We start from the raw sequence: 26,654 nt of genomic DNA on the forward strand, positions 1-26,654 counted from the left end.
AATACCTGGAAGCAATTATAGAGCCTCTTGGAAATATGCTTAAGCCAGTGCATACACAGGGGAAAGTGAATCTCCCTACAGAGTGAGGGGTTTATAAATATTTGTATGTTCACTGAATTGGTATGTAAACAAGTTATCTCTTTTTGCTATTCCTGTTCAAATTATTTTCCATAACATAATCTTCATGGAATAACCAATGAGACCAACATCTTGGGGCCAGAGAGGGTCAAGTAAGAGACAAGATGTGAATAGACTAGACTAGACTAGACTAGACTAGACTAGAATAGAATAAACCAGGTTGGAAAAGACCTTTGAGATCATCGAGTCCAACCTATCATCCAACACTATCTAATCAACTATACTACCTTGCCCTTTGTGCAGTTCTTGTGCAGGTCTTTGATACAGTTTAGTGGGGATGATTCACAAGTATCTCTTGAATTGAGGGGCCCAGACCTGGACACAGTACTCAAGATGTGGCCTAACCAGCGCTGAGTACAGGGGCAAAATGACGATGGGATGCGTCAGTGAACAGGGCATACTATTTTTCATTATCTGGTAGAGGCGAGGCCTCTTCAGCACGCGTTACCTCCTCCTCCAGCTAGATTCAAAACAATAAGAACTACCCAGTTAACCAGCCTGACTTCTGATGCATTGTAGACAGAAATCAGGTGTGCAGAAATTGGCTTCTTTGCCAGGGCTGGGCTTTTTCCCTCACAAAAATACCTAGAAAAAGTAGCACAATCAAAACATAAACTGATTTTTAAGCTTCAAAATAACTGAATCAAAAGAAAGTGTATTTTGAAGCTAGATTAGCTCTAAATTTCAGAATCTACTCTTAATGCATTCAGTAAAATCTTTATCAAAATACATGAGCTCTTAGTTATCTTCCTTGACATTAATCAGTTACAGTCCTTGGAAGTATAGTCTCATTGTGAAATTTCTGCTCCTTATGGCATCCCTGAGGTTCAGCAGCTAATGACAAATAAGTGTTTGGAAAGGTAAATACAGAAAATATGTATTTTATTTTTTTCCCCACTGCTACCAGGCAAGAGTTCTTTATGATTCCTCTTCTGAATCTGTGACTTAGCCTTGGAAAACCCTCATTACACCAATGAGGGGGAAGAATGTGCTAAGCAAAACTCAGTGTATGAATGAAAAATAACAGAGCAAGTAGTTTCTATATAGAACTGGTTTTAGGCTATTAGTTTGAAGAATTACTTTCCCAAATCCCATAAACCATCTGATTGATGAGGACATAGCTGGAGTATACTACTAGGATTTTGAAGCAGAGCAGCACTACTTATTTATGCACTCTTGAGCTGACTAGTGAATATACAGTATTTGTAGCCTAATTTATTCTTGTTAATCCAGCATTAGGGAACTTCACAAAGCCTAAGAGGGCTCTCATTAAAATCAGCAAGAATAAAACTGTGATATTTCTGAATGCTTTTTAATTTCCTGTTTTATCAGAACCAGTGTAAATTTTTCTGTATTTGCATATACATATTCACATGTAAAAATACACATGTTGGAATATTGGTAAGTAGTCTTCAGATAGTGTGGAATGACCAGAATGTTTGTGATTTGCCTTAAGTTTTTGATTATGTGTATTCCCATGTTACAGGGTTTTTTTTCTACCTTCTTGTTTTTCTGGTTTTCCATTTAGCTATCTGTATTTGTGCATTATTCCTTTACTCAATAATCCTTAATCCCATTCTGATTATTTAGGCCACTTATGGTATCATTTGTTCTCCAGCTTTAACTGCCATTAGAATCTGCCTTTGACCCTCTCTCAACCCTAATCCTGCGCTGCTAAAAGACATTATTTAATAAGAAGAACATAAGTTTGAATTTATACCCCTAATTTATTTATTTTTTTAACTGGTGACTTTAGTGTTGTGGCCTGTTTTCTCCCATGGGCTTTTCAAGGTTCATTCCTTATAGTAGTCTGAATGTATGAATGGCTTGAGATGCTGTTTGTCAGCAGTTTAAAAAAAAAAAAAAAAAAAAACAAACAACCCAAACCAACTTCTTTTAACATCCTTAGAATAGCATCAAGCTTCTACACAGCATAAACTGTCCCGAGTAATCAAGACAAAGGGAATCAAGTCTTGTGTCTGGATGCCCTAGCAGTCAACTGTCTGCATATGATTTTACTGTCAGCAGCTGGTTCTAAACATGTTCATAGAATCATAAAATCAATAAGGTTGGAAAAGACCTCAAAGATTATCTAGTCCAACCTGTCACCCAACACCTCATGGCACCAAGTGCCACATCCAATCCCCTCTTGAACCCCTCCAGGGACGGTGACTCTACCACCTCCCTGGGCAGCCCATTCCAATGGCTAACATCTCTCTCTGTCAAGAACTTTCTCCTCACCTCTAGCCTAAACTTCCCCTGGCGCACCTTGAGACTGTGTCCTTCTGTGTGTTCTTCAGCTTCTTACTCCTGTAGCAAGAGATGGACAGCAAGCACCAGACCAAGTGTTCAGCTGAACTGTACAACCTGTTCCCACTTCACAAACATTGTAGGGGGGAGTAATGTAAGAATTTGAGTATAAAACATGTAGTATAGGAGCTTAAGTATGAGATGGAAATTAATTAGATTTTCCCTTAATGTAGGAATTCTGAAATTTACTGACAAGAAAGAATAATAGACATTTCCATACTTTTGGTAATTACAACTTAGTTAAAATGCATGCAGTAGCCTCTGTAGTTCACCATTCATCATACAGCTTTCAATGTGCATTTCATTCATCTAGGTTGTTGGCACTAGGTTAGTCTCCACTTTTTCGTTAGAGATGGTAGTTAATAGCCTCATTAAGTTACACTGCAGTTCACTATAGTTCTTTATTGACAGATGGTAGTACCAACAATAGAACTTTAGAGGAAAACAAAAAATAGGAGAGGTAGGAAGGGGTGGGTTTTTTTCCCCATCCATGAATCTCTCTGGGTTTACAGCGTGGTTGATAATGGAAGAGGCCTCCATGTTCAAGCTCCTTGGTGGTTCAGCCTCCTTGCTCAGAGCTGGGGGCTGTGTCCAGAGCCTGTCAATCCTGTATATTTTATACATATTCATTGCATTCCATTGTAGAGTGTAGATTTTGCATGTAAATAGAGCTTCATTTGCTTCTAACTGAGTTGGTTTGGCAAAGTTAATGCTGGGGGGAAACTTCAACCCCACCACATTACAAAAAATAATTGGCACCTATTCAACATGGGGCAATTGCTTGATTGATTAATTCCTGCTCAGATTAAGGAAGCAAAATGAAGCTGGTTTGGGTTTTGTGGCATTTGATATATTCTGCTCTAACAGTGATTCTGTTATCTCCATTATCTCCTTCCTCCCCCTGGCAGCTTATCTAGCATCAGAGCCTATACAAAGTTAATGCTGGGGGGAAACTTCAACACACCACAATACCAGAGAGATAACAGCTCAGCACACTGAGAGGAGATAGAGACAGGAAAAGGGCAGAACAGCCTGTGCTGTCCATTTATATAGGGGAGATGCAGGAATGATGGGATGAAATCACAAAAGATTACATTTTTCCAGTGTCCACTTCCTGTGTTGCCTGGGCCCTGGAGGACTTTTCTTCTCTATGGTGTTGACATCCAGTCTTAAACCCACAACACAGGGCCACGTCCACAAGTCTTGTGCTGCTCTGCAGAGTTCATCTCTGTGTTTTACAAATGCCTGTGTTTACTGTGCCCGCAAAGTACTTGGTACAAATTAGTTTGATTCTCCTTTCATTGCAATGTGCCATCTCTCATTTTGGGGAAATTAAACCATACTATTGTTGAGCTCAGAAACACTGTTCACACTCAGAGCAGTACACATACTCAATTTAATTTTTTTTTGCTGTCTGTTGGTGTTCATCAAATTAAAATAAAAAGCAACACTAAGTCACTTGTCTGTAACAGAAGCTTTTTCTTCATCTCTGTTGCAAAGAGAGGAGGTAAATTTTGCTGGTAGAATCTTTAACACATCTGTAATGCCTTGAATTTGGATTGTCTTAAAGCAGTTCTTTCAATTAGGTATCTCAAACAGCTAGGGTAAAAGTTGTGGGATTTTTTTTGTCGTCGTCGGTTGCTTGTTTTTACTTATTAGAGCTGGAAACAACTACTGTTGAATGGTTTTGATAGTTGATAAGAAATAATAACTTTTGTAGTGCAACTTCTGGCAGTTACTTACGGTCTCCAGAGTGATTTCACACTGAGGCAAGTGAGTGAAAGATGAGACTTGAGTTCTACAGGGGCTATTCCTAGGCAGTCTCCCTGCTCCTCATTGTATAGGGACGATGAGTTTTAGTGCAATTGCTGTTAAGCTCTATGGAGGGGAAAACATAAATCAGTGAAATGGTGATGCTGAGGGCACTGCCATCATACTGAAGAGATGGCCTGGTTAAATGTTACCAACGGGTTTATGTAAGAGTTTCTGAGACATCTGTCTATAGTGTTTTAAGAAAAATTGAGGTGAATTCACAGAAGAAATTAATTTCTTATGAGCATGGCTATTTCCAAAGAGGTGCACACTTAGGTTTCTGATGCAGCTTTGAGATAGTCATGATTGCATGAGAGGATGAGGTGTTAATCTCAATTAAACTACCAGAGTTCAAAAATAAGTATTTCCATGGCGTTATCCTGTAATGGGGAGGAACTGAGGTGGTCATGGTTGTCAAACTTGGCTCATAAGATGTTAATCATGAATTTCTCTCTTTTCATTAGGAGACAACAAGCAAATGGGTTTTGAAACAACTGTGTGTTCATTTTATGTGAAGTAGAGGAGATGATTTGAAATTATGATTTTGGTAAATGGGATAGGAAATATCTGTAAAGAGACAGTTTCTTCTAGATTAAATTTCTAATGCATGGTCAAAATGCCAGGAAATTAAGTAATCTCTTATCTAAAAATGGAATTATGAAGGAAATAAAAACCCCTGAAAGCTAGAAACTGGCAACAAGATACTGCTCAGACTTTAGTTAATCCCTGTGATATAGTTATTGCCTGTGACCGTACAAATTTCTCCATGGCCAGCGATTTTAACAGCTTGAGCTCCTTTTAAAATAGTTTCAGAGGAGATGGCAGTGATGTTTGAAGGTTCATTAATTATTGCTCTTCCTGATGTTTGCACAGGCAGCTGAGATCACAGCTGTCAGTCTGTCAGTGTTATGTGTTCTTTATGAAAAGAAAAAACCTGAGTGCCTCAAAAGCTGTCACTGAACCAGAGATTAAACAGATTCATTTCATTCTTGAAGCAAGCAACAGTAGAGGAGGGCTCCTCCTTCCATCTCTTCCATCCTCATCCTTCCCTGTTACATTTTCTCAGCCCATATGTTTGCTGGGTTTAAAGCTTCCCAACTTCTTCCCAAAATACTGTGGAAGAACATGATTGCTAGTGTAACCATGTGCATGCAGCCTGCAAAATTCCTTCATGGCTGGAGAGTAGGAGTGCGGTTCAGCTCTGGCAGCTGTGACATCATTTTATTTTGAGGGGCAAACCTAGGTAATGAAGACAAACTGTGACAGTAAGAAACAAATGTGAGTTTCTGGCCAAGACATAAAAGAACTTTAAAGAAAACTATTCTACTTCTTGTTGCTGGAGAAGCCTCTCCAGTTTTAGTTCTGCCAGCTAAATTAATTTTCTCTTCTTCCAAAAGGCAATTTGATAGAATCACCACAATTAAAAGAATCTGCGTCATCAGGTATAGATAAATCCTTATTTCCTAAGTCTGAATGAAAATTGCAGTTGGAGAGTGTTTGGAGCAGTTACTCTGCTGAGCAATTTCTTTGTGAAATTTTGGGGGCATTTCATCTCAAAGGTCTCTTCCAACCTGGTTAATTCAATTCTATTCTATTCTATTCTATTGGGTTTTTATGTCTGCAGGTAAAATGCAAGTATTCCTATTTTTTGTTGTCTGACTGGGTATTTGTGGGTCTAGGTGTAATGCTAAAATGCAGGCTGAGTGTTGAAAATTTTTCTTAAAAGCATCCTTAGAAGGATGAACCATCCTTCTAACAGAAGCCACTGTCAGTCACTGGCTGAAGGAATCCTCATCTCTGTAGCTGTTTTTTTATGGTTTTATAGTTTACACTGAGAATTTGCCCTTGAGTCTAGTTGCAGCACTCTACCATGTTCCTAGACGGTTCTCTTCTGCAGTCAAGGTAGTAAAGCCATGCGAAACAATTTCCTTTTGCTCTCAGATCTCTGAAGTGTAATATTACAAGAGTCTAGATGCTTTGTGCCCTGACAACATGATAAATCCATACAAGATTGAATCTAAAAGTTCTGATTTCTGTGCTTTCTCCTTGCTCTTTGTACTTGCCCATGAGTAAATACAAGCATGTGTACTGTTGGTCTGTTCTATAATGAGTATTAGCTTGGGCTGGTGTGTTCAAGGTGCTGTGCAGTCACTGATCAGATATCTGGTATTGTCCCTGGGAGTCAGGCTAAGTGTGTCTTGGTGTTAACATTGCTTAATTTATGACAAAAAGATGGGCATTAAAAAAAATTAGATACCTAAATTTTCATTTCTAGTTGTTTAACCAACTTATGTTAATGTTCAGGTAGTCATTGCCAATTAACAGGAAATGTGTAATGAAGTACTTTAATTATAGGGCTACTAGCCCAACATGGGGTAGCTATTTTTCTCATTAAAACATATGGCTTTGTTAAGTGATTACACATTGGTTGAGTCATAGACATGAATCCCTTGTTTGGCCTTTATTATAAACAGACCACAATGGATTCCATCAGCTTAATTCAGAATGCCAGATACGCTTGTGAGAACTACCAGAACAGCTTACCTTTCCAGAAGCAAAGATGTTTGGGAACTATCTATTTCCAAATATCTGTTTCTCTGAGTAATGAATAAACATCAAATTATATAGTTCCCCATATTTGGCAACAAGGTGGACTGGAACAGGGTTTTGCTGAATTCCAAGTTGACCAGCTTGGAGCACACAAGCTGTCTGTTGACAGGTGCACCCTACTACATTCAAGACTAGCCAACTTTTCTTAGCACTCTGAAAACGAGTGTCTGTGTGATAAGACTGTTGCCTTAGAGTATGAGTTGGGACCTCTGTTCTGAGAGTTGGGCAGTCTATTCAGAGGGTCTTTCTCTTGAATCACTTTCCATAGATATTTAATTCAAGACAGAGGTAATTGTTCCATAAATGTATTAATTCATTTTGCACTACTTTATTTTTCTCATCAAAGCTCCTGCATGCTCAGGCATGCAGAATTGTAGCATGTTATGTACAAATCTTAGTTTAGCCCTAATAGATGTATTTTGTAATCTGTGAAATAGATCATAGAGAAGGCTATGTTGAGGCACATGTCAGATAAAATCACTGCAGCCTAATGAAAACTTACCACTTGTATACTGAGCAGAAAGCACTTTTGTATGAGATGTACAGTGTAGAAACTTTGTACGTCTTGTAAAGCCAGGTGCATTTTCAGCATATCTTAAGAGCAGTGTGACAGAAATAAAGCAAACCCAAAGGTGGCAAGTTACATATTTGTAATGGTGTTGCAGTTTGACACAAATCCTCCCTTGCCTCCCACCAGGGTAAAAAAAACCCGAGACTCACACAAACGGATTGCAGAAGTGACGGAAAGTTTAAGTGGGAAAAGCAGTGAGTGTTTTACAGAAAACCACAAGCACAGTGACAAAGGAGATCCCAAAACATACCCAGAAGCATCCCAACACTCCTCTCTCCCCACCTGAGGGTACACCCAAAATCCCCAGGGCTCTTTCTTCCCCCCCTCCACTGTTAGGCTAATCTCAGCTGGCCAGATCTGAGATTTCCCTTCCCCCTTTTCCTCTTGGCATTAAGCCTAGCCAGGCCTAAAAAGGCCTTGAGATAACTCCCCCTCCATTGCCAGACAGGGAGCATCTCCCACGAGGGCAGCGAGGGAAGAAAGAGGAAGCGTAAGACTTTGCGGGTGGTTTTATAGGAAGCAGGACATTATGGGAATGAAATATGCTACTTCCTGTGTCTACCCACTGGGCTGGACACCCAGGGCACTGAAGGTGTATCTTCTGTGGTAGCAGCAGAAGGCACCCAGCCTAAACCACCGCAAATGGCTGTAAGATTGGAGCCCAGTAATTGGAAAAACACTGTGAGGCAAGGCCTGAAATACAGGTAAGAAAAGTGGATAAAGTTTATACTGCATGTGAGAAACCATATAGAGCATACCTCAGAGGGAGACATTACCAAGTATTCCTAGTCTGACGTCATTAGAGATTTGCTTAAGCATGTTCATAAGCAGTGGATCAGATACACTCATTTAAATAATGAGGATATGGACAATGTTGTAGCTTCAGCAGTTATCTTTTCCTGGATAATCCAGGACAGCTAACACAAAGTAGGCATGTTCTCAATAGGCACAGGATACCACACAGTGGAAACTTAAAGGTGAAAATATGGCTATCTTTCTGCCAAAAAGATATTGTTATCTGGTTATTTGTTGCATTTATGTTCTTTCAAAATGAATTTAACTGAACTAATGTAACTGCAAATGATTTAATTTTTAGTATGGGTTAAATTTATTTACAGCTTCTTTTAAGAAGAATCCAGAACTGATTCTGCTATGCACAAGTTTGGAAAGGGGAAAAGGTCTTTTCTAGCTTGACCTGGCTCACATTGCAGAGCAGCAGATCCACTGATATAGTATCATAGTATCAGTCAGGGTTGGAAGGAACCACAAGGATCAGCCATCAGCCATCAAGCCAGTTCTTTATCCATCTAGTGGTCCACTCATCAAACCCACGTGTCACCAGTTTGGAGACCAGGATGTGGTGCGGGACAGTGTCAAAGGCTTTGCTCAGGTCCAGGTAAACAACATCAGTTGCTTGCCCCTCATCTATTAATGTTGTGACCTTGTCATAGAAGGCCACCAAGTTTGTCAGGCAGGATTTGCCCTTGGTGAAGCCATGCTGACTGTTCCCAATCACCTCTTCACTATTCTTCTGAGTCAGCAGTGCCTCCAGGAGGATCTGCTCCATGATCTTTCCGGGCACAGAGTAGTTCCCTGGTTCTTCCTTCTTACCCTTTTTGAAAATGGGAATAATGTTTCCCCTTTTCCAGTCTGTGGGGACTTCCCCAGACTGCCATGACTTTTGGAATATAATAGAGAGGGGTTTAGCAACCTCATCTGCCAGTTCTCTCAGTACCTGTGGGTGTATCCCCTCAGGTCCCATGGACTTGAACACTTTCATATTCTTCAGGTGATCACAAACCTGATCTTCACTTACGATGGGCAGTTCTTCCTCCCCGTCCCTGGCATTGTCTTCCATTACTTCAGGAGTGTGGCTAGAGGCCCTTGCAGTGATGACTGAGGTAAAGAAGTTATTGAGTACCTCAGCCTTTTCCACATCACTTGTGACCATTTCACCAGTTTCCTTTCTGAGGGGGCCCACACCTTCCCTAGCCTTCTTCTTCCCATTAATATATCTATAGAAGTTCTTAGTGTTCCCTTTAACCTCCCTGGTTCAAACTCTGCTTTGGCTTTCCTAACCAGGCCTCTTGCTGCTCGGGCAGCTTCCTTATATACCCCCTGTTCTAGCTGTCCTTCCCTCCACTTCCTGTATAGTTTCCTTTAAGTAATAGTGTGTCCAGTAGTCCTTGCTCATCCAGGCAGGCCTCCTAGCATTCTTTCCTGCTTTTCTCTTTGTTGGTATACATAGCTGCTAGACACAGAGGAGGTGGTCCTTGAATACTGACCAGCTGTCCTGGGTCCCTCTTCCCTCCAGGGCTTTGTCCCACCACACTTTGGCTATCAGATCCCTGAAGCGATCAAAGTCTGCACGCCTAAAGTCTATTCACTGCCTCTGACATGCCACAAAATGAGGTTTGGGTATCCCGTATTCCACTCAGTAATGTGGGTTTCATGGTCAACGTACTCTCCATTGTGAAAGAAAGACAACACAGACAAAAGACACTACACTACCTGAAGTTAACACTGTCCTGAACTTTAACTTTCCTTATAAGCTGAAATGTATGATGTTATTAATGCAAATAGTATTCTGACTAATTCTTTGAAAATGGCTGAGTGCTTTGAATTTATAGCGTGCACAGACAAGTTGGTCTTATTTTGTTTGAGCTTGTATTGTTGTTTCCTGATTTAGATTTAAATTGTTACCCATGTGGAAATAGAGGAAAGCACAGTATGGTCATAAAAGATGTAATTTATATTCTCTGCCTTAAAAATCTCCCTTCTGCCTAGGAAGGAAATAGGTCAAACCTGTATTGAGTTGTTTTTCAGCAGCAGGCTACTTCAGTTAGTTTGTGCAGGGAGAACGAAGAAGGCACAGAGGAGAAACTGAATGAGATGACAGATGAAGCCTGCCGTTGTTTAGGATGGTGTGTACTCTACATGTATCTCTGTATGACCCAGCCATGGCTGGAAGAAAGCTAATCAGTTCAGTTCATTTTATATTCAATATTGCCAGCAGGAGGGGTTCTTTTAGGGAACAAAGAAAATTTGTCCTTTGCTCGATGCTCATTCTGATTGTTAAGAAGAAATGTGTATGCAATAGAATGGACAGTATCGTGCTGCTTGGTGGTGACCCCAGCTGAAAGCAATATACCTTCAATCTGCCCAAAGGGATGCCTCAGCAAGGAAGTTCTAATATTTTTCCTAAAATATTTGTTGTGAATACAACAGATTCACAGTCGGAGAGTGAGGCTTCTCCTGTGAAACGGCCACGGCTACTGGATGACAGTAACGACAGGCCCGAAGAAACCAGTCGATCCAAACAGAAGAGTAGACGCCGATGCTTCCAGTGCCAAACAAAACTGGAGCTAGTACAGCAGGAACTGGGATCATGTCGCTGTGGTGAGTACTGTTTGTCAGTAGCATCTGGCTTTTTTTTTGCAGCCATGCTCACATCCGTATCAAAGGTGGAAATACACAGAACACCTGCTTTTTTTTAATCTTTCAAAGATACTTTAAACAGAAGCTGTAGCTTCCACTGGTAGTAAAAAGTTATAATTAGTTCCTGTATAATTTCCCCTCTAAAACTTTGGCCTTGATGTACTGCCTTGTCTCAAGAGATCTCAGATGTTAATGAATTTAGCTTCAGAAGTCCCTGTAAGGCGGGAGAGCATCATACCCACTTGACAGGAGAAGAAACACAAAGCACATCAGTAAATATGCAAAGATAACAGAGTTTTTACAGAGCTTAAAGGAACATAGGTCAGCATCTACATTCTGCATTTTATAATGATGTTATTATTAAAAAGTTAAAACAAGAATAGCCCTTTAACTGAAGATGTGTTCATTCTCACAGTTAACGACGCAGGGGTAGAAGACTTAAAAATATCCAGTGCGGCTTTTCAAACGCTGGTGATACTGTTCAGCTGGTTGAATTGAGGCTGATAATCTCATGCAGGCAGCTAATTTGGGGGGTTACATTGCATGCAAATAATCTTTCTGAAACAATAATTAATGTGCCTAGATTCCAGAGGAGATGCTCTGTCCTTCATGGAACAATTGTGTACAGAACTCGTTTAAATGTGCTTGTCATAGCCAGAGAAAATGCACATAGTAGTTTTACCTGCTAATTATTTTTTCATAGTCATGTATTGAAAGCTCTCTGACCATGCTTGTATTCATACATTTGGGAGAGGTTTGTTTAGGTGCTACATTGTGTCTGACCTGCCCTTTTATATTTTTAATAAATGCTTCTAGTTGGATCATCTCAAGTTTCCTTGAAAGTAGTCCCATAATTGAACATTGTTAGAATAGAACAGAATTGAATTGAATTGAATTGAATTGAATTGAATTGAATTGAATTGAATTGAATTGAATTGAATTGAATTGAATTAACCAGGTTGGAAGAGACCTTTGAGATCATCGAGTCCAACCTACCACCCAACATTATCTAATCAACTAATCCATGGCACCAAGCACCCCGTCCACCCTCTTCCTAAACACCTCCAGTGATGGTGACTCCACCACCTCCCTGGGCAGCACATTCCAATGGCCAATCACTCTTTTTGTGAAGAACTTCTTCCTAACATCCAGCCTAAACCTCCCCTGGCACAGCTTGAGACTATTGTAGAAATCATTCTTTGAGTAGTTTCTCCTAGATATATAAAGCTTTATGGAAAGACATCTGTTAACGTTCATAACATGTGTTAATAAAACATGAATATGAAACACAAAATTATGAGATCCTCAGCAATAAATGAGGAAATGAATCTTTGCATTCCTGCTTTACGTATTACATCCTATATGGGATGTATAATAAACATTCATATCCCACACAGTCAATGAGAGAAGTGGGAAGCAGGGGTCTTATTTCCAGGTTTATAACACAGTTGAAAAGTCTGAAGATCATAGGTGCATCCAGCACCAGAACAAGAGGACACAGTCTCAAGCTGCTCCAGGGGAAGTTTAGGCTCAAGGTGAGGAGAAAGTTCTTCACAGAGAGAGTTGTTAACCATTGGAATGTGCTGCCCAGGGAGGTGTTGGAGTCACCATCCCTGGAGGTGTTCAAGAGGGGATTGAATGTGGCACTTGGTCTAGTAGTCATGAGGTGTTGGGTGACAGGTGGAACTTGATGATCCTTGAGGTCTTTTCCAACCATATTGATTCTATGATTCTATGATCTGTGCAGCTGTAATGTTTCATTAATGCTGTATTCAGTATTTCTGTGTTATCTGTAATGAAATGCTCTCATGTGACATGAAAACAGACATGCCCTGCACTGTTTGCTTTTAATAATAAGCAGCAAACAAAACCATACCACCGACCAGAATGTGTCCTCTCAGCTTCATGTCAGCAAAACTGCTTTTTCAGTATTCAGCAGCATGTAGCTTTTGTCATTTTTAAAGAAGCTGCCTTATAGACACCATTCTCACTAACTTTACTCTGCTATCTGTAAAATTTGGTTGCTTTGGTCATGAACAACCAGCCAGATCAAAAACCCTGGGAAGGGCGTGATGTGAAATAGGACAGAATAAATGTGTTTAAATTTTCATTCATTTAAAGTGTTTGTAAATCCATATTGGATCAGGTAAGCCTTTTTCTCATATTGAAAAGCACAGGTGATGACATATGCTTAACTGGAAGTGTTGGAAATACAATCCACTGGTGTAAAATAAACATGTATGTTCTTGAAAGTAATGGCCAAGGTAAAACATGGGTTGATCTGGACTTTGGACCGCTGCTATCAAATTCATTGGCATATTGATCTTTAACTAAAGCAATGCAAAAAAGCAAGGAAAAAAACCTCAATTTCAAACATCACAGGAAATTGTGATAGAATCAGTAGAAAGGCATGTGCCATCTTTAAAAGGACAAATGCATGTGATTTGCTTGGATGTACGGAGAAAGGATTAACCACATAAACATTACATAGTTCCAAACACTGGTGTTAAAATCCAAACTGACTCTTAAGACTCCACAGAAGAGCAATTTTATTGCTGTCCTAATGTTAAAAGCCTGGGAAATCATCTCCTTTTTTGTTGATGTGTCTTCTGGTGACTCTTCCAGTGAGATGATGTGGGACACAGTAGAAAGACAAATCTATACGTACTGGACAATGTTTTAATATAGATAAATCTGCAGATATTAATTCAGAGTATCTAGGATTTGTCCAATGGAGCACAACCTTTTAAAGAGGGACAGAGAGAATGATTTGCTTCCTTAGACCTAAGGGTTTAATACCAATTCTAAGATCTTTGGGAACCTGTTGTATTTGGTCTGCTATCCTCCAGTAAGACCTGTCCAGGGAGGTGATGCTGCTGAACTTGTTCCCTTGACACTACATAGAATTTTAGACAGATTGGACAGAGCAGCAAGGCTTTGGCACAAAGATAAATGATTCCCTACTTTGAAGGGAGTTCTAGCAAGGGTTCTTCAAATTCAAACACAACATTTTTCAACTGCAGAAAGGCTTGTTTATTTTCATACACTCATACTCTCAAGATCTTTCTTTTATTCTGCTTCCCCTCTATACAAGTTATTAACTGCTGACAAGAAATTCACATCTCATAAATAATGCTTAAGAGCCATTGCTATATAAATTGAATGTGTTATGAATTGTGATGGGCTTTTTTGTAGCATTCTGTGCCTGGAGCAGGAAGAACAGAGGATGTCATTTTCATTAATTTCTAATGAGGTGCCAATTAAAGGCAAGGAAGGAACTTAGAAGGGAAGAGTCACAGAGCTCCCCTGAATCCTGTACCCTGGGGCTGTCAAATGAGTGTGCTGCCAAGCTGCCTCTGAAAGTTCCAGTAAATTACAAACTCATCCAGAGCGCACACAGACAAATTCAGCTTCTCTTTGATCTTCAAAAGAGCAATTTGTAAGACGAGTTCTGAGCCTTTTCACGTGGTGAACTGGGGAAAGTGATAGGAATTGCTAATTGCTGATGCACTTTGCAAGCTTCAGTGAGAAAGTGAAATTTTTTAATGAATTCTCATTTTGTGCCTATCTGACTGGGTAACCTTTAAATCAACACTACCAGGAGAAAACCAGCTTCCTATCAAACGTTTCTAGATGACAGTTACAACTAGGCATGCTTTCCAGACAGCAATTTTCCCCTAGTTTTGGTGAGTCTTCCAATAGTTTTGTGTCTCGTGATGGTAATTATCATACTGAAATAATGTAATTATTTAATATTAGACTTAGTAGCAGTTATATCATCAGGAGTTATGGGAATCATATTCTTCAGGTTACAGTCTGTTACAGCATTTCTCTGGATGTGTAAGCAGCCCTAAATCAGTCATGTATGATCCTTGATCTGAAAATTAAGTTGTCAGTTCAGTGATGTGATAAGCATCACTACTTTAAAACTAGGGACAGCAAATTTATGAGTAAATATAACTGTATAACAGAGAGTTCTGGAAATGTATTTTAGAGAAAGGCAGGTTGATTATTTGCAAATCACACTATAAATTTATAGGCCTTGTCTTAATTACTTGACTAGATTTACAGCACTATTAAAATAAAGTCGTGTACATTTTTAAAAGATACTGAGCTGTAAACTTAAAAGCCATAGAAATCATTTGCACAGAAAAGCATAGTTTAATTTTATGGCAGAGGCTTAGTATTCTACAGCAAAAAGTAGTTCCGGTATCATTTGCTGTATAAATCCAGCACAGAGAATTCTGCAGTGGTCTTTAACTCTGTTGGAATTGCAGAAGACGTGTGAGGATATTCTAGATGATCAGTAAAGCAATTTCACATCTGCAGTCCTAGTTGGCAATTAAAGAATAATTTGTACAGTGTGCCAACTCTTCACCAGCTTTGGTTAAATGGTTTGCTACGTGTTGGTCACATCCTGATGGACACGGCTGTAGCTCAGCTTTCACCTATCCAGAACTCCTGGCAATCAATGGGTTGGCCAAAATAACGGCCCCTGGAAAGTAAGCCTGTCTTCAGCTTCCACACTAGCAGTACCTGTGGTGGTTTAAGCCTTAACTGGGAGTTAAGAGCTCAGATGGGGGCAAGGCTGAGAATCTCTCCCCTGCTCCCCCCTCCCCCCTCACAACAGAGAGGGGGTAAAAAAAGGAAAGGAACAAATCCACCAAACAATAATTTGGAGTCGGCTTGGAAGTAGAGAGGTAAAGAGCTTTCACAAGGGCAAGGAACAAGGATGGATGGGAGGGGGACAAAGAAGAAGAATACAAAACCAGTCTCTCTCTCTGAAGAGGCACAGAGGCAGCAGGGAGAAGGATCAGGCCTGACCACGTGGCAGAGGAGCAGGAAGGCGGCAGCTGCAGTAGCTCTCATCCAGGAGAGGCAGGAGCCAAAAGGAGGCCTAATGACTGCAATGTCCTGCTTTTTATATAGTAGTTGAGCAGGGAAGGGGGAGTGGAACAGACTCCGTTTCCCAGGGGGGGAAACATCCTGCAGGGAGGGCAAAGCACCCACAAGCCCTCCACCCTGTTTTGTTTCTTTTCAGAATGGGTGTTAACCCACCACAGTACCTTAGAGAGCTATTGCTGATTTGTGTGGTTCTTAGATAGGAGTCTCCACTTTTTTGGGTTCTTTGGCCTGAGTGATCTTAACAGGATGGGAAGATGCTGAAACTTTCCAGTTTGATCAGACGGCATTGAACTGCTTGGTTGTGGTGCGATCTGATTGATCCGTTGACAGCAGTATTTCTTGGCCATGTGGACAGAAAAGATTGTCTTGGAGTGTTACTGGCCTAGGTTGTGTTGCAACAAGCAACAATTTCCCAGAATGTGGATAGCTCTGAACAGTTAATGCATTCAGTGCTCTCTTGATGGAGACTCTGCAGTAACTGCTAACCTCGGGCATGGGTGAAGGCAAAACGTGTCGCTTTGCAGTTTTTTCTTTGTGAGGTGTTGACACGTATTGATGTTTTGTCTCTTTCTTGATTTGAAGGGGTGCACATTCATGAGCAGCTTCTATAGCAATCAGGATCCGAGTCTGATGTTGCTGGTTAGCTAGAGTGCTGCCTCGCTGTGCTGAACATGTAGAATGCAGGCATAGCATGTTGTTGGAGCACACCACAGGCTGCTCCTTTATGCAGTCATTACCGTCCTGCCTAGTTAATCTGGAATTTTATGTGAATATAACCTTATCCATATAGGTCACTGTCCACTGCTCAATTGTCATTAAGATCTTAACTACTAAAGCACATTTATAGACAGAAACATAGAATCAATAAGGTTGGAAAAGACCTCAAAGATCATCAAGTCCAACCTGTCACCTCATGACTACTAAACCATGGCTTCAAGTGCCATGTCCAATTCCTTTTTGAACACCTCCAGGGACAGTGACTCTATCATCTCCCTGGGCAGCACATTTCAATGGCCAGTCGCTCTTTCTGCGAAGAACTTCTTCCTAACATGCAGCCTAAACCTCCCCTGGCACAGTTTGAGACTGTGTCACTTGTTCTGGTGAACAAGAGGACACAGTCTCAAGCTGCACCAGGGGAGGCTTAGGCTGGATGTTAGGAAGAAGTTCTTCGCAGAAAGAGTGATTTGCCATTGGAATGTGCTGCCCAGGGAGGTGGTGGAGTCACCATCACTGCAGGTGTTTAGGAAGAGACCAGATGGGGTGCTTGGTGCCATGGTTTATTTGATTAGATGGTGTTGGATGTTAGGTTGGACTTGATGATCTCCAAGGTCGCTTCCAACCTGGTTAATTCTAGTTCAAAGGAATTATTGACAGAACCAGAGGTACTCTGGTTGACGATTAAAGTAAGTGAAAAAACTTAAGGCAGCTGATAAATATATTTCCAAAGAATGCATGTGAAGTCTTCGGTGTAATTTTTATATTTATATCAGTGCACCACATACCATTGTCTGTGGATAGTGATCATGAGGGAAGTTACTCAAGGGAACAATTGAGAAGTCATTTGAAAAAAGTCACTAAAAGGAAAGCTGGCCTGGAGGTGATGAGGGAATAAACCCAAGGGCAAGACGTTAATCTTGCAGTAGGACAATGTTAAAAATAAATTGTCATGATGTCTCTTACAAAATATTTTACATCCTAAACTATCTCCTGACTTAAGTCTCCTGTGTTCTAAAGATAATTTGGTGCTTCCCAATTTTATATATCCCTATATATATCTCTGTGAAAAATATTAACAGGGGAAAGGTTTTGACAACATTAATGAGTAAATGCAGATTAAAGGAGATCCAGCTGTCAGGAGAAAGCATTATAAACAAGTTGTAAAAATCTGTAGTCTTGGCAAGGACAGGAACAAAATGTTTAAAAATAATTGGCCAAGGTACTTTCTAAGCCATTTCAGAAACTTGTCTCAGATTATATATATTTAGATATAAAAAATTATATATGTATACACAGACATAAGTATGTTTATTAAGTATTAAAAAGTAAGTTTGGGTATGTTCCTAGCATTATTTTCCCACATCCCTATTTTTATTTTAGTTTTATATAAAACTGTAAGAACCTGGCAGAATTCTTTTCTTCAGATTATTCTGAAGTATGCATTGCTTTATGTTTCTGGTCTTCCACTAAGCATAGAAAAGATGACTTATGTCTAGCATTGAGCAGTTCTGTTGGCCATCAGTAACAAAGTGTGTTCACACAGAAGAGTCTGTACCTTTCTTACAGATAACTGTGGCAGCAAGTCTCACTGTTTCAGTAATGTAACAGGTGGAAGAGAAACAGCTGCAGATTCTTAACTTGTATAACAGAGCTGCTTGTTCATAAACACAGGAGATGAGACATTTGTTTGGATTGTGCCAGAATAAATTTGGAAAGATTTGATTTACTCAGTTAATTCAGAAACTATCTTCAAAAGGACAGGAAGAAAGAAACAAACTTGAATAGATAAGAAGGGGGGGTAGGAGAAAGGGGGGGAAAAAAAGCACCCTGACAGCTGCTTCATCTTTGTACAAAGTAGCTGAACATGTATTGAAGGTCATGTTTCTCTTAAAACTGGGTAAAATATTAAATGATGGTTCTGTTTCCATGGAACCTTTTCCTGTGGAGCAGACTTTGTAATGGCACTGGTAAATTTGCTTTCTAGATGGGTAAGATTTATCTGTTGCAAACCGAAGTTGCTTCAGGACATGATTATGTATTGGTATGACAGAAGCACTTCCATTGGTTAAAATCAAATACACACACTGCTTCTGGAAATTATGAATTAAGTAGTTCAATAAGAAGAATGAAAGGGAAATTAGTAACTGGGTACATACTATAATTCTGGCTGATCTTCCTGCCACGCTTTAAGATATACAGTATTCAGCTATCTTCTGCTGACTATTCTTCTAAGATGGTTATTTAGAAAGTAAAATTATTGAAGTTTGGTTTGGGGTATTTGGTGTTTTGGTTTGGTTTATTTTACATAGGTGTTATCCCAAGATTGTAATTTGATAGAGAATAGGAACTTCTAAATCTCTCTGAACAATATGTATTATGAAAATACCAGAAATTAAACAGTTGATAGCTGTTGATTAATCAGTGTGTCATGGGTTCACAGAATCATGGGCCCCTGAGGTCATCAAGTCCAGCCTATGACCTAACACCACCACAAGGATAGGACCCAAAAAATACTTTAGTGCTTAGGCTTTAGAAAAGTTGTCTAGAGGTTTAGAAGTGTAGATAGACTTTATCATCTGCTTATAATTAGGGAACATGAGATACTATTTGAATAGGCTTTCATAGATTTCCCCAGCTTTTTCAACTGGTGTGGGTTTATTACAGCACATGCTGGTTTTGATTTCTACCACTGTGCTACATAAAGTCCTGTAACAGGCACCTCTCTTGATTTAGTAATGTTTACTGAGCCTGTTAGTTACCTTCCTATAGTCCCAAACAACACATGTAATCAAAATGGGTCAGTCTTTTAGGTCCTCAAATTCTCCTTAAACATACTAAATTGTTTTATTACTTTTAAAAAACAAAACAATATAGAATTTATTTTAGCACTACTGATATGTTAAGTCCTACAATATATAAACTTCAGGTGGTTCTTTGCATGAAAACTAAAGTATGAGGAAAAAAATGAACATTTTGTTGCTGTGCCACATTAAGTCTCTTCTTCCATACATACCTGTACTGTGGCTGTAGAGAGGCGGGGACTGGTCTCTTCTCCCAGGCAACCAGCACCAGAACAAGAGGACACAGTCTCAAGCTGCACCACGGGAGGTTCAGGCTGGATGTTAGGAGGAAATTCTACACAGAGAGAGTGACTGCCCATTGGAATGGGCTGCCCAGGGAGGTGTTGGAGTCACCATCACTGGAGGCTTAGGAGGAGACTGGATGGGGTGCTTGGTGCCATGGTTTAGTTGATTAGGTGGTGTTGGATGATAGGTTGGACACAATGAGCTTGAAGGTCTCTTCCAATCTGGTTTATTCTCTTCTCTTCTATTCTAGCAGAAGAAAGAAGCATATGCATAAATAAAAAGATTATGCAATTTTTAATGCTTTTATATACACAAGAGACATACAACCTATTGAACTTGAACATAAAAATCTGACTGAAACTACCTTATTTCTAATTCCATCCCTTTCAGTACCTTTAGGGAAGTAATTTGTTCAGTCTTTGAGTCTTTTTTTTTTTCTTATCAGAAAAATGAAGATAATAGCCACCTACCTGCTGGCATCCAGGCTAAACATCTTTGAAGGTTAAAGTTCCTTACCTTTTCTAATCAAAATTCTTTCTTTACTTAAATAAAGACAGTGTCTTTATTTATCCAGACTCCCACAGGCATCACACTACAGCTTTGCCAGGACTGTGCATTTAGAAGGCTTTTGCTGGTTGGCACAAGGCTGCAGCAGCCTGTTCTCAAAAGGAAAGAGAATGCCAAGAAAGGGTTCCCCCAAAGTCAATCAAACATATTTGTCCATATGTTAACAAATAGCTATGCACACAGTTACTGATTTTACTCACATGTTTGATACATGAAGTCAACACAGCCCAAAAACGTGCCACAACAATCTGACAAATCCTGAGGGAACCAGCTAGTTCAACCATGAAGTAAGGCTTAGGTAGGTAAGAATGATGCCCAGTGAACTTTGTTGGTAAAAGTCTAAATTCTTCATAGGAAGAAGTGGGCTGGGGGGTGGAAATCACAGCAATTGCTGCATCAGAAGGAATTGTCAAAATTTGCTTTGAGAAGTCAAGATTATTTCCAGGCTAGAGATATTTTTCTCTCTGCAAACTAAATAATTAAAATATTGTATAAAGGAAAATGCCAGCTATGGTCTTAAATACCACGGTAGGGCCTGGGGCTTGAGACTACCTAATTCCCCCTAGTTGTCTGCTAGGTTGCTGTGGGCCTTCTAAGTAAATGCAATAAAGATCAGTGTGCATCAGTTTTCACAGAAGTTAAAAGAATGGTTTTAGTCTGTGTCTGGGGCTTTTGATAATAAGTATTTCTGGCCTTGGAGGAAAGCTTCAAGAGCTGAAAAACTCCCATTTACAGGTATTCTTAAATCACTGAGGTACAGTATTCTCTTCAGTAGGTTTTAAAAAGTAATACATTTATTTAACTGTATATTTATCTGTATTGAAATGAAAGTATTTGCCTACAGAGGCATTCACAGTCCTGACATGCTTCTGACTTGCTGAAAGTTGCTCAAATATATGCATAAGTGGTGTACAGGGTGCCCTGCCATACTCTGAAGAAGCTGGGGCAGGGAATGCTGTGTATGTCTTCGCACTCAATAAAAAGGGGGACAGGGGAAGTGTACAGTTTAGGAAAGATGTTGAGTTGCTGGAACGTGTCCAGAGAAAGCTGGTGAGGGGTTTGGAGCACAAGCCCTATGAGGAGAGGCTGAGGGAGCTGGGGTTGCTTAGCCTGCAGAAGAGGAGGCTCAGGGCAGACCTTATTGCTCTCCACAACTACCTGGATGGAGGTTGTAGCCAGGCGGAGGTTGGTCACTTCTCCCAGGCAACCAGCACCAGAACAAGAGGACACAGTCTCAAGCTGCGCCAGGGGAGGTTTAGGCTGGATGTTAGGAAGAAGTTCTTCACAGAAAGAGAGATTGGCCATTGGAATGTTGTGGTGGTTTGAAAGGAAAGGCTCTGCTTTCCCTCCCCCACTGAGAAAGAGGCCACAGCTAAAACTCAGTCGGAGAAATGAGATTATATTTTACAAGGAAACAGATTCTATGTAACACAACAAACACAGGTATTTTACAATGTATACAGGAATATACAGCAAATAAACTCAACCAGAAACCAGACCCCCCACAGAGGGGGCGGCTTCCCCCTGTGCCCCCTTCACTGCCCTACCTCCCTTCTCCCCCAAAGAGGTAGAAGAAGAGACGAGGATGGTTAGCAGGACAGGGGAAGAAGCGGACAGGCCTGTTACAGGGAGTGAGTTAGTGCTTATCTCTTGGCAAGAAGCCCAGAAGCAGATCCAGCCGAAAGGGACAGCGAAGGAAGGAAGACTGAGAGAAAGTTCCCAGCTCCCCTGGGTCCAATCTCACCTCCCACCTCCTTGGCCAATGAAATTCGTTTAGACTACCAAAATATTTTATAAACATTTAGCCAGTGTGCCCCTTCCTTAAAGGCACAGCGTCAAACGGCCACAAATGTGCTGCCCAGGGAGGTGGTGGAGTCACCATCACTAGAGGTGTTTAGGAAGAGATTGGATGGGGTGCTTGGTGTATGGTTTAGTTGATTAAATAGTGGTGGATGATAGGTTGGACTCAATGATCTCAAAGGTCTCTTCCAACCTGGTTAATTCTATTCTATTCTATTTTAATATATGGCTCTAAGCATTTGTTTTCCTTTATAGTATAAATAAATAACAGATCTCTATTTCCTTTTGGTTAGAAGAAGAATTACTGGTGACCTGGACTGCAAGAGGCTACAGGAATTGCACAGGGCAGAGTCTGTAATCTAACAGACTGCAGGACATAAGGTGTAAACAGGGGGTAAAGACATAAAATAAATTTCATTTAGGCTTTAAAGAAATAGAGCTCCTTCTCTGCAGTGATTTGGCCAGTTAACCTCACTGCTGTGAGATCGGGGATCAATATGGTGTGACTTCTAGAAAGCTATTTAAACCCAAGATATAAATAATATAATTCAGGAAATATGCTGGAAGTCAAACCTGGAATCACATTCAGCATATGAGGATCTGAAGTCAAAATACATGTAGCATACAAAAGAACAGTTAATGCAACACGTACAGTGTGTTTGTAGATACCCTTTAATTATTCATTCCAGTTCTTTATTAGTTCTTCTTTCCTGCATTTTCATTGGGCCAAACAAAATGATACACATACATTATTGAATCACTCAGTATTGCTTGCTATTTTAATTAAATTACTGGGTACACTTTGGCTTTTAATTAAATCCTCAGCTTCTGGGAGAAGGGTATTAGCTCAGGTGGGCTTGGTGTGGAGAGAATTCTAGAAGTGTTAATACTCATCTAGCTCTTTTTAAAATGTCAGGCACTCTGCACAAGGCCCTGCTTTGACACTGGGATAGCTCTGCCATCCACTTACCCTTTCTCAGGAGACTTCTTCAAAGATTTCATACCACTCTCAAATCCAAATCAAATGATTCTGGGTAGCAAACAAATCCTTTTTTATATGTTAGTACAGACTATGTAAAATCTAATTTTATGAGAGTTCTACAATTTGCAGTAATGTTGCCTATTATTATGGTTTACCTCTACTTTATTAGATGTCTGCTCTTGGACACTAGCATGCTTTTTTTGTATGACTGTTCTTTTTCTACTGCATATTCTTTGGATTCATTCTCACACATCCTATAAGACATAACCTTGTGAAACTAGGAGTATGGGGGGTGCAGCATTGTTTTGGTGTTCTCAGCCCTGCAGACATGGCAGTGAATGTCATAGAATCGTAGAATCATAGAATCAATAATGTTGGAAAAGACCTCAAAGATCATCAAGTCCAACCTGTCACCCAACACCTCATGACTACTAAACCAGGGCTCCAAGTGCCACATCCAATCCCTTTTTGAACACCTCCAGGGATGGTGACTCCACCACCTCCCTGGGCAGCACATTCCAATGGCCAATCTCTCTTTCTGTGAAGAACTTCTTCCTAACATCCAGCCTAAACCTCCCCTGGTACAGCTTCAGCCTGTGTCCTCATTGTTCTGGTGCTGGTTGCCTGGGAGAAGAGACCAACCCCCACCTGGCTACAACCTCCCTTCATGTATTGTAGACAGTAGTAAGGTCTTCCCTGAGCCTCCTCTTCTCCAGGCTAAACAACCCCAGCTCCCTCAGCCTCTCCTCATAGGGCTGGTGCTCGAGGCCTCTCCCCAGCCTCGTTGCCCTTCTCTGGACACATTCAAGAATCTCAATGTCCTTCTTAAATTGAGTGGCCCAGAACTGGACACAGGACTCAAGGTGTGGCCTAACCAGTGCTGAGTCCAGGGGCACAATGACTTCCCTGCTCCTGATGGCCACACTATTCTTGATGCATGCCAGGATGCCCTTGGCCTTCTTGGCCACCTGGGCACACTGCTGGCTCATGTTCAGCCAGCTGTCAATCAGTAACTCTATGTCAGTCTTACAAGTATAGCCATGATATTAATTCCTCCTGACTAGATAATTGCAAGATGACATGGTTATTCAAAAAAGCAAACTCTCTTCACCTACCTAAAGTTTGAACTTAACAATTTGAAAACTCCCCTATCTCCCTCAGGTTAGTCATACATTGCTGTTCACTTTCTGGCAGTACCATGGATGCTGCAAGACAATGAGAGCAAAGTGGTTTCTTTGAAAATTCCTGTAAAACTTTAACCATTTAATGCCTTTGTGCTTCAAAAATGGCACAAGTCTTGGAGAAAAATACTGCCATCCATTATACTGAGAAAATGTGTGACAAATTCAAATGTCTAGTTTCTGTGAAGTTGTATCTATCACCGTAGATGAACTAAGATCATACCCCAATTCTACAGAGGTTTCACAACAGCAGTGAGCTGCCATTTTTGCTAGCTGCTAAGTCAATATAGTAGTGTCACAACTACTGCTTAAGCCTAACTGCAGTGGATTGCAACTTAGACAAAATATTGAGGACAGCATATAAGGTTGGAAGGAAAGCCTACAGATGAAATGCATAGACTAGACTAGACTAGACAAATAGAATAGAATAGAATAGAATAGAATAGAATAGAATAGAATAGAATAGAATAGAATAGAATAGAATAGAATAGAATAGAATAGAATAGGAGTTAACCAGGTTGGAAAAGACTTTCGAGATCATTGAGTCCAACCTATCATCCAACGCTATCTAATCAAATAAACCATGGCACCAAGCACCCCATCCAGTCTCTTCCTAAACACCTCTAGTGATGGTGACTCCACCACCTCCCTGGGCAGCCCATTCCAATGGCCAGTCTCTCTTTCTATGAGGAACTTCTTCCTAACATCCAGCCTAAACCTCCCCTGGTGCATAGGTCAGTGGCTTTTGAGGCATGAAACAGTTTAGAAGTGAGTATTGATTGCATGCTGTATCCACAGGAATAATTATGTACCTAAGTTGCTCATCTGATAGATGTTGCCCTTAACTCATGAATCCCTAGTGGAGTGAAGAAGTTGTGACGCAGAATTAGTATTCTTATGTGTGTGTTCTGTAGAACAAGAAAAATACTTGGTCCAAAATGAAAGATTTAACCAGCATTGTTTTCTGCTGTACAGCACAACTGACATATGATCTTGACTGAGACCTGCGTTATTTTAAGTCCTGACCCACAGGAAACCTTTTAATTGCAATTTACTATTGCAAAGCAGGCCCCTTTATATGTATTGAAATGAAAATTGTTAACCTACAGAGGTGTTGATAGTACTTAAGTTCTTCCTAGTTCCGAAGTCAAGGGGTACAATAGTGTCTTATGCAGAACGTCCTTAAGAACTGTCATTTCAGAACAAAAAATGGCTAAAAAAATCAGCCTGTGCTCTGTCCACAAGTGATGTAAGTTGTATTCAACACTCTGTCACATTTAATGTAGGAAAAAACAGTTTGACAGATTTCTGTTCAAGTAGTGAGATAAACAGCAAAGTGAATTTGAAATAAGGACAAATTGGGGTAAAATGTATTTGTTTGCAGAGTCTCTACAGTGGAAAACCACATCTCTTGTGTGCTCCCTAAAACACTTTGAAACACGGGTTACACGTGACTAAACCTGGAAATATAAAGTCTTCTCCTTATAATCTGAGAAATTCTTGCAGAATCTTTAACCAGTGGCTGTTACAGGATCATGATGACATCATCTTTATTCCATATACAATTTCTTCTGTGTATTTCTTAGGCAGTTTTGTTCACTAATAGCTTTTTTGTCTCTAATGCATGCTCATACATATTGCTTTACTCTCTTTATGGTAGGCAGCGAATTAAGGAAGAAAGGAAAAAAACCTCCTTGTTCGCTTTCCTCCAAAGCATAAACCCAGTAGTAAAATTACAAAATTAATCTGCAGCATCTCATAAGCATTCAGAGTCGGTAGACATGAAATTTTATATAGCATGACAGATGTCTCAGAGCCATGTGCATCTAGTATGAAACCTGAGATGATCGTAGAATCATAGAATCAATAAGGTTGGAAAAGACCTCAAAGATCATCAAGTCCAACCTGTCACCCAACACCTCATGACTACTAAACCATGGCACCAAGTGCCACGTCCAGTCCCCTCTTGAACACCTCCAGGGATGGGGACTCCACCACCTCCCTGGGCAGCACATTCCAATGGCTAACAACTCTCTCTGTGAAGAACTTTCTCCTCACCTGAGCCTAAACTTCCCCTGGCGCAGCTTGAGACTCTGTCCTCTTGTTCTGGTGCTGGTTGCCTGGGAGAAAAGACCAACCCCCACCTGGCTACAACCTTCCTTCAGATTGCCTTTAGAACAGGACAGAAGACCCAAGTCCGGTCCCAGACTGGCAGATTTCATTTCTTTTTTTGATTGAGTTATTGATTGCTTTGGAATTCATGAGTAACTAGAGACAGTCTGTAGAAAATAGTGAAAAGGCAAGTTGTAGTGACCATAGCAAATGGTTAGAAAAATCAATTATTAAGCTAAATTATGGTCACTTCTTGGTGCTGTGTTCCTTGAATCTTTTGCAGCTCTGCTGTTTGTGAAGGAACATGGAACTGAAATGCCTCAATAGGGTAGTTTTTAGGATATTGTGCATTAGTATTTAGAGACCTCAAACTTTAAATGCTTAGAGGTTAACAATCTCCCTCTATTCTTCCTGGAGTGGAAATA

The 26,654-nt window shown here is 40.3% G+C and overlaps 1 protein-coding gene across 2 annotated transcripts in view; it reads left to right on the top strand.

Moving 5' to 3' along the window:
- Positions 1–26,654, top strand: part of ZFAND3 (zinc finger AN1-type containing 3) — a 162,878-nt gene that overhangs the window by 125,681 nt on the left and 10,543 nt on the right. For both annotated transcript variants that reach the window (XM_054162414.1, XM_054162415.1), the window contains one exon: positions 10,670–10,840. In XM_054162414.1, the coding sequence (XP_054018389.1) occupies positions 10,670–10,840 (171 nt within the window). The remainder of the gene's footprint in view (positions 1–10,669; positions 10,841–26,654) is intronic.

The sequence above is a fragment of the Dryobates pubescens genome, chromosome 6 (assembly GCF_014839835.1).
Source record: "Dryobates pubescens isolate bDryPub1 chromosome 6, bDryPub1.pri, whole genome shotgun sequence".
Lineage (NCBI taxonomy): Eukaryota > Metazoa > Chordata > Aves > Piciformes > Picidae > Dryobates > Dryobates pubescens.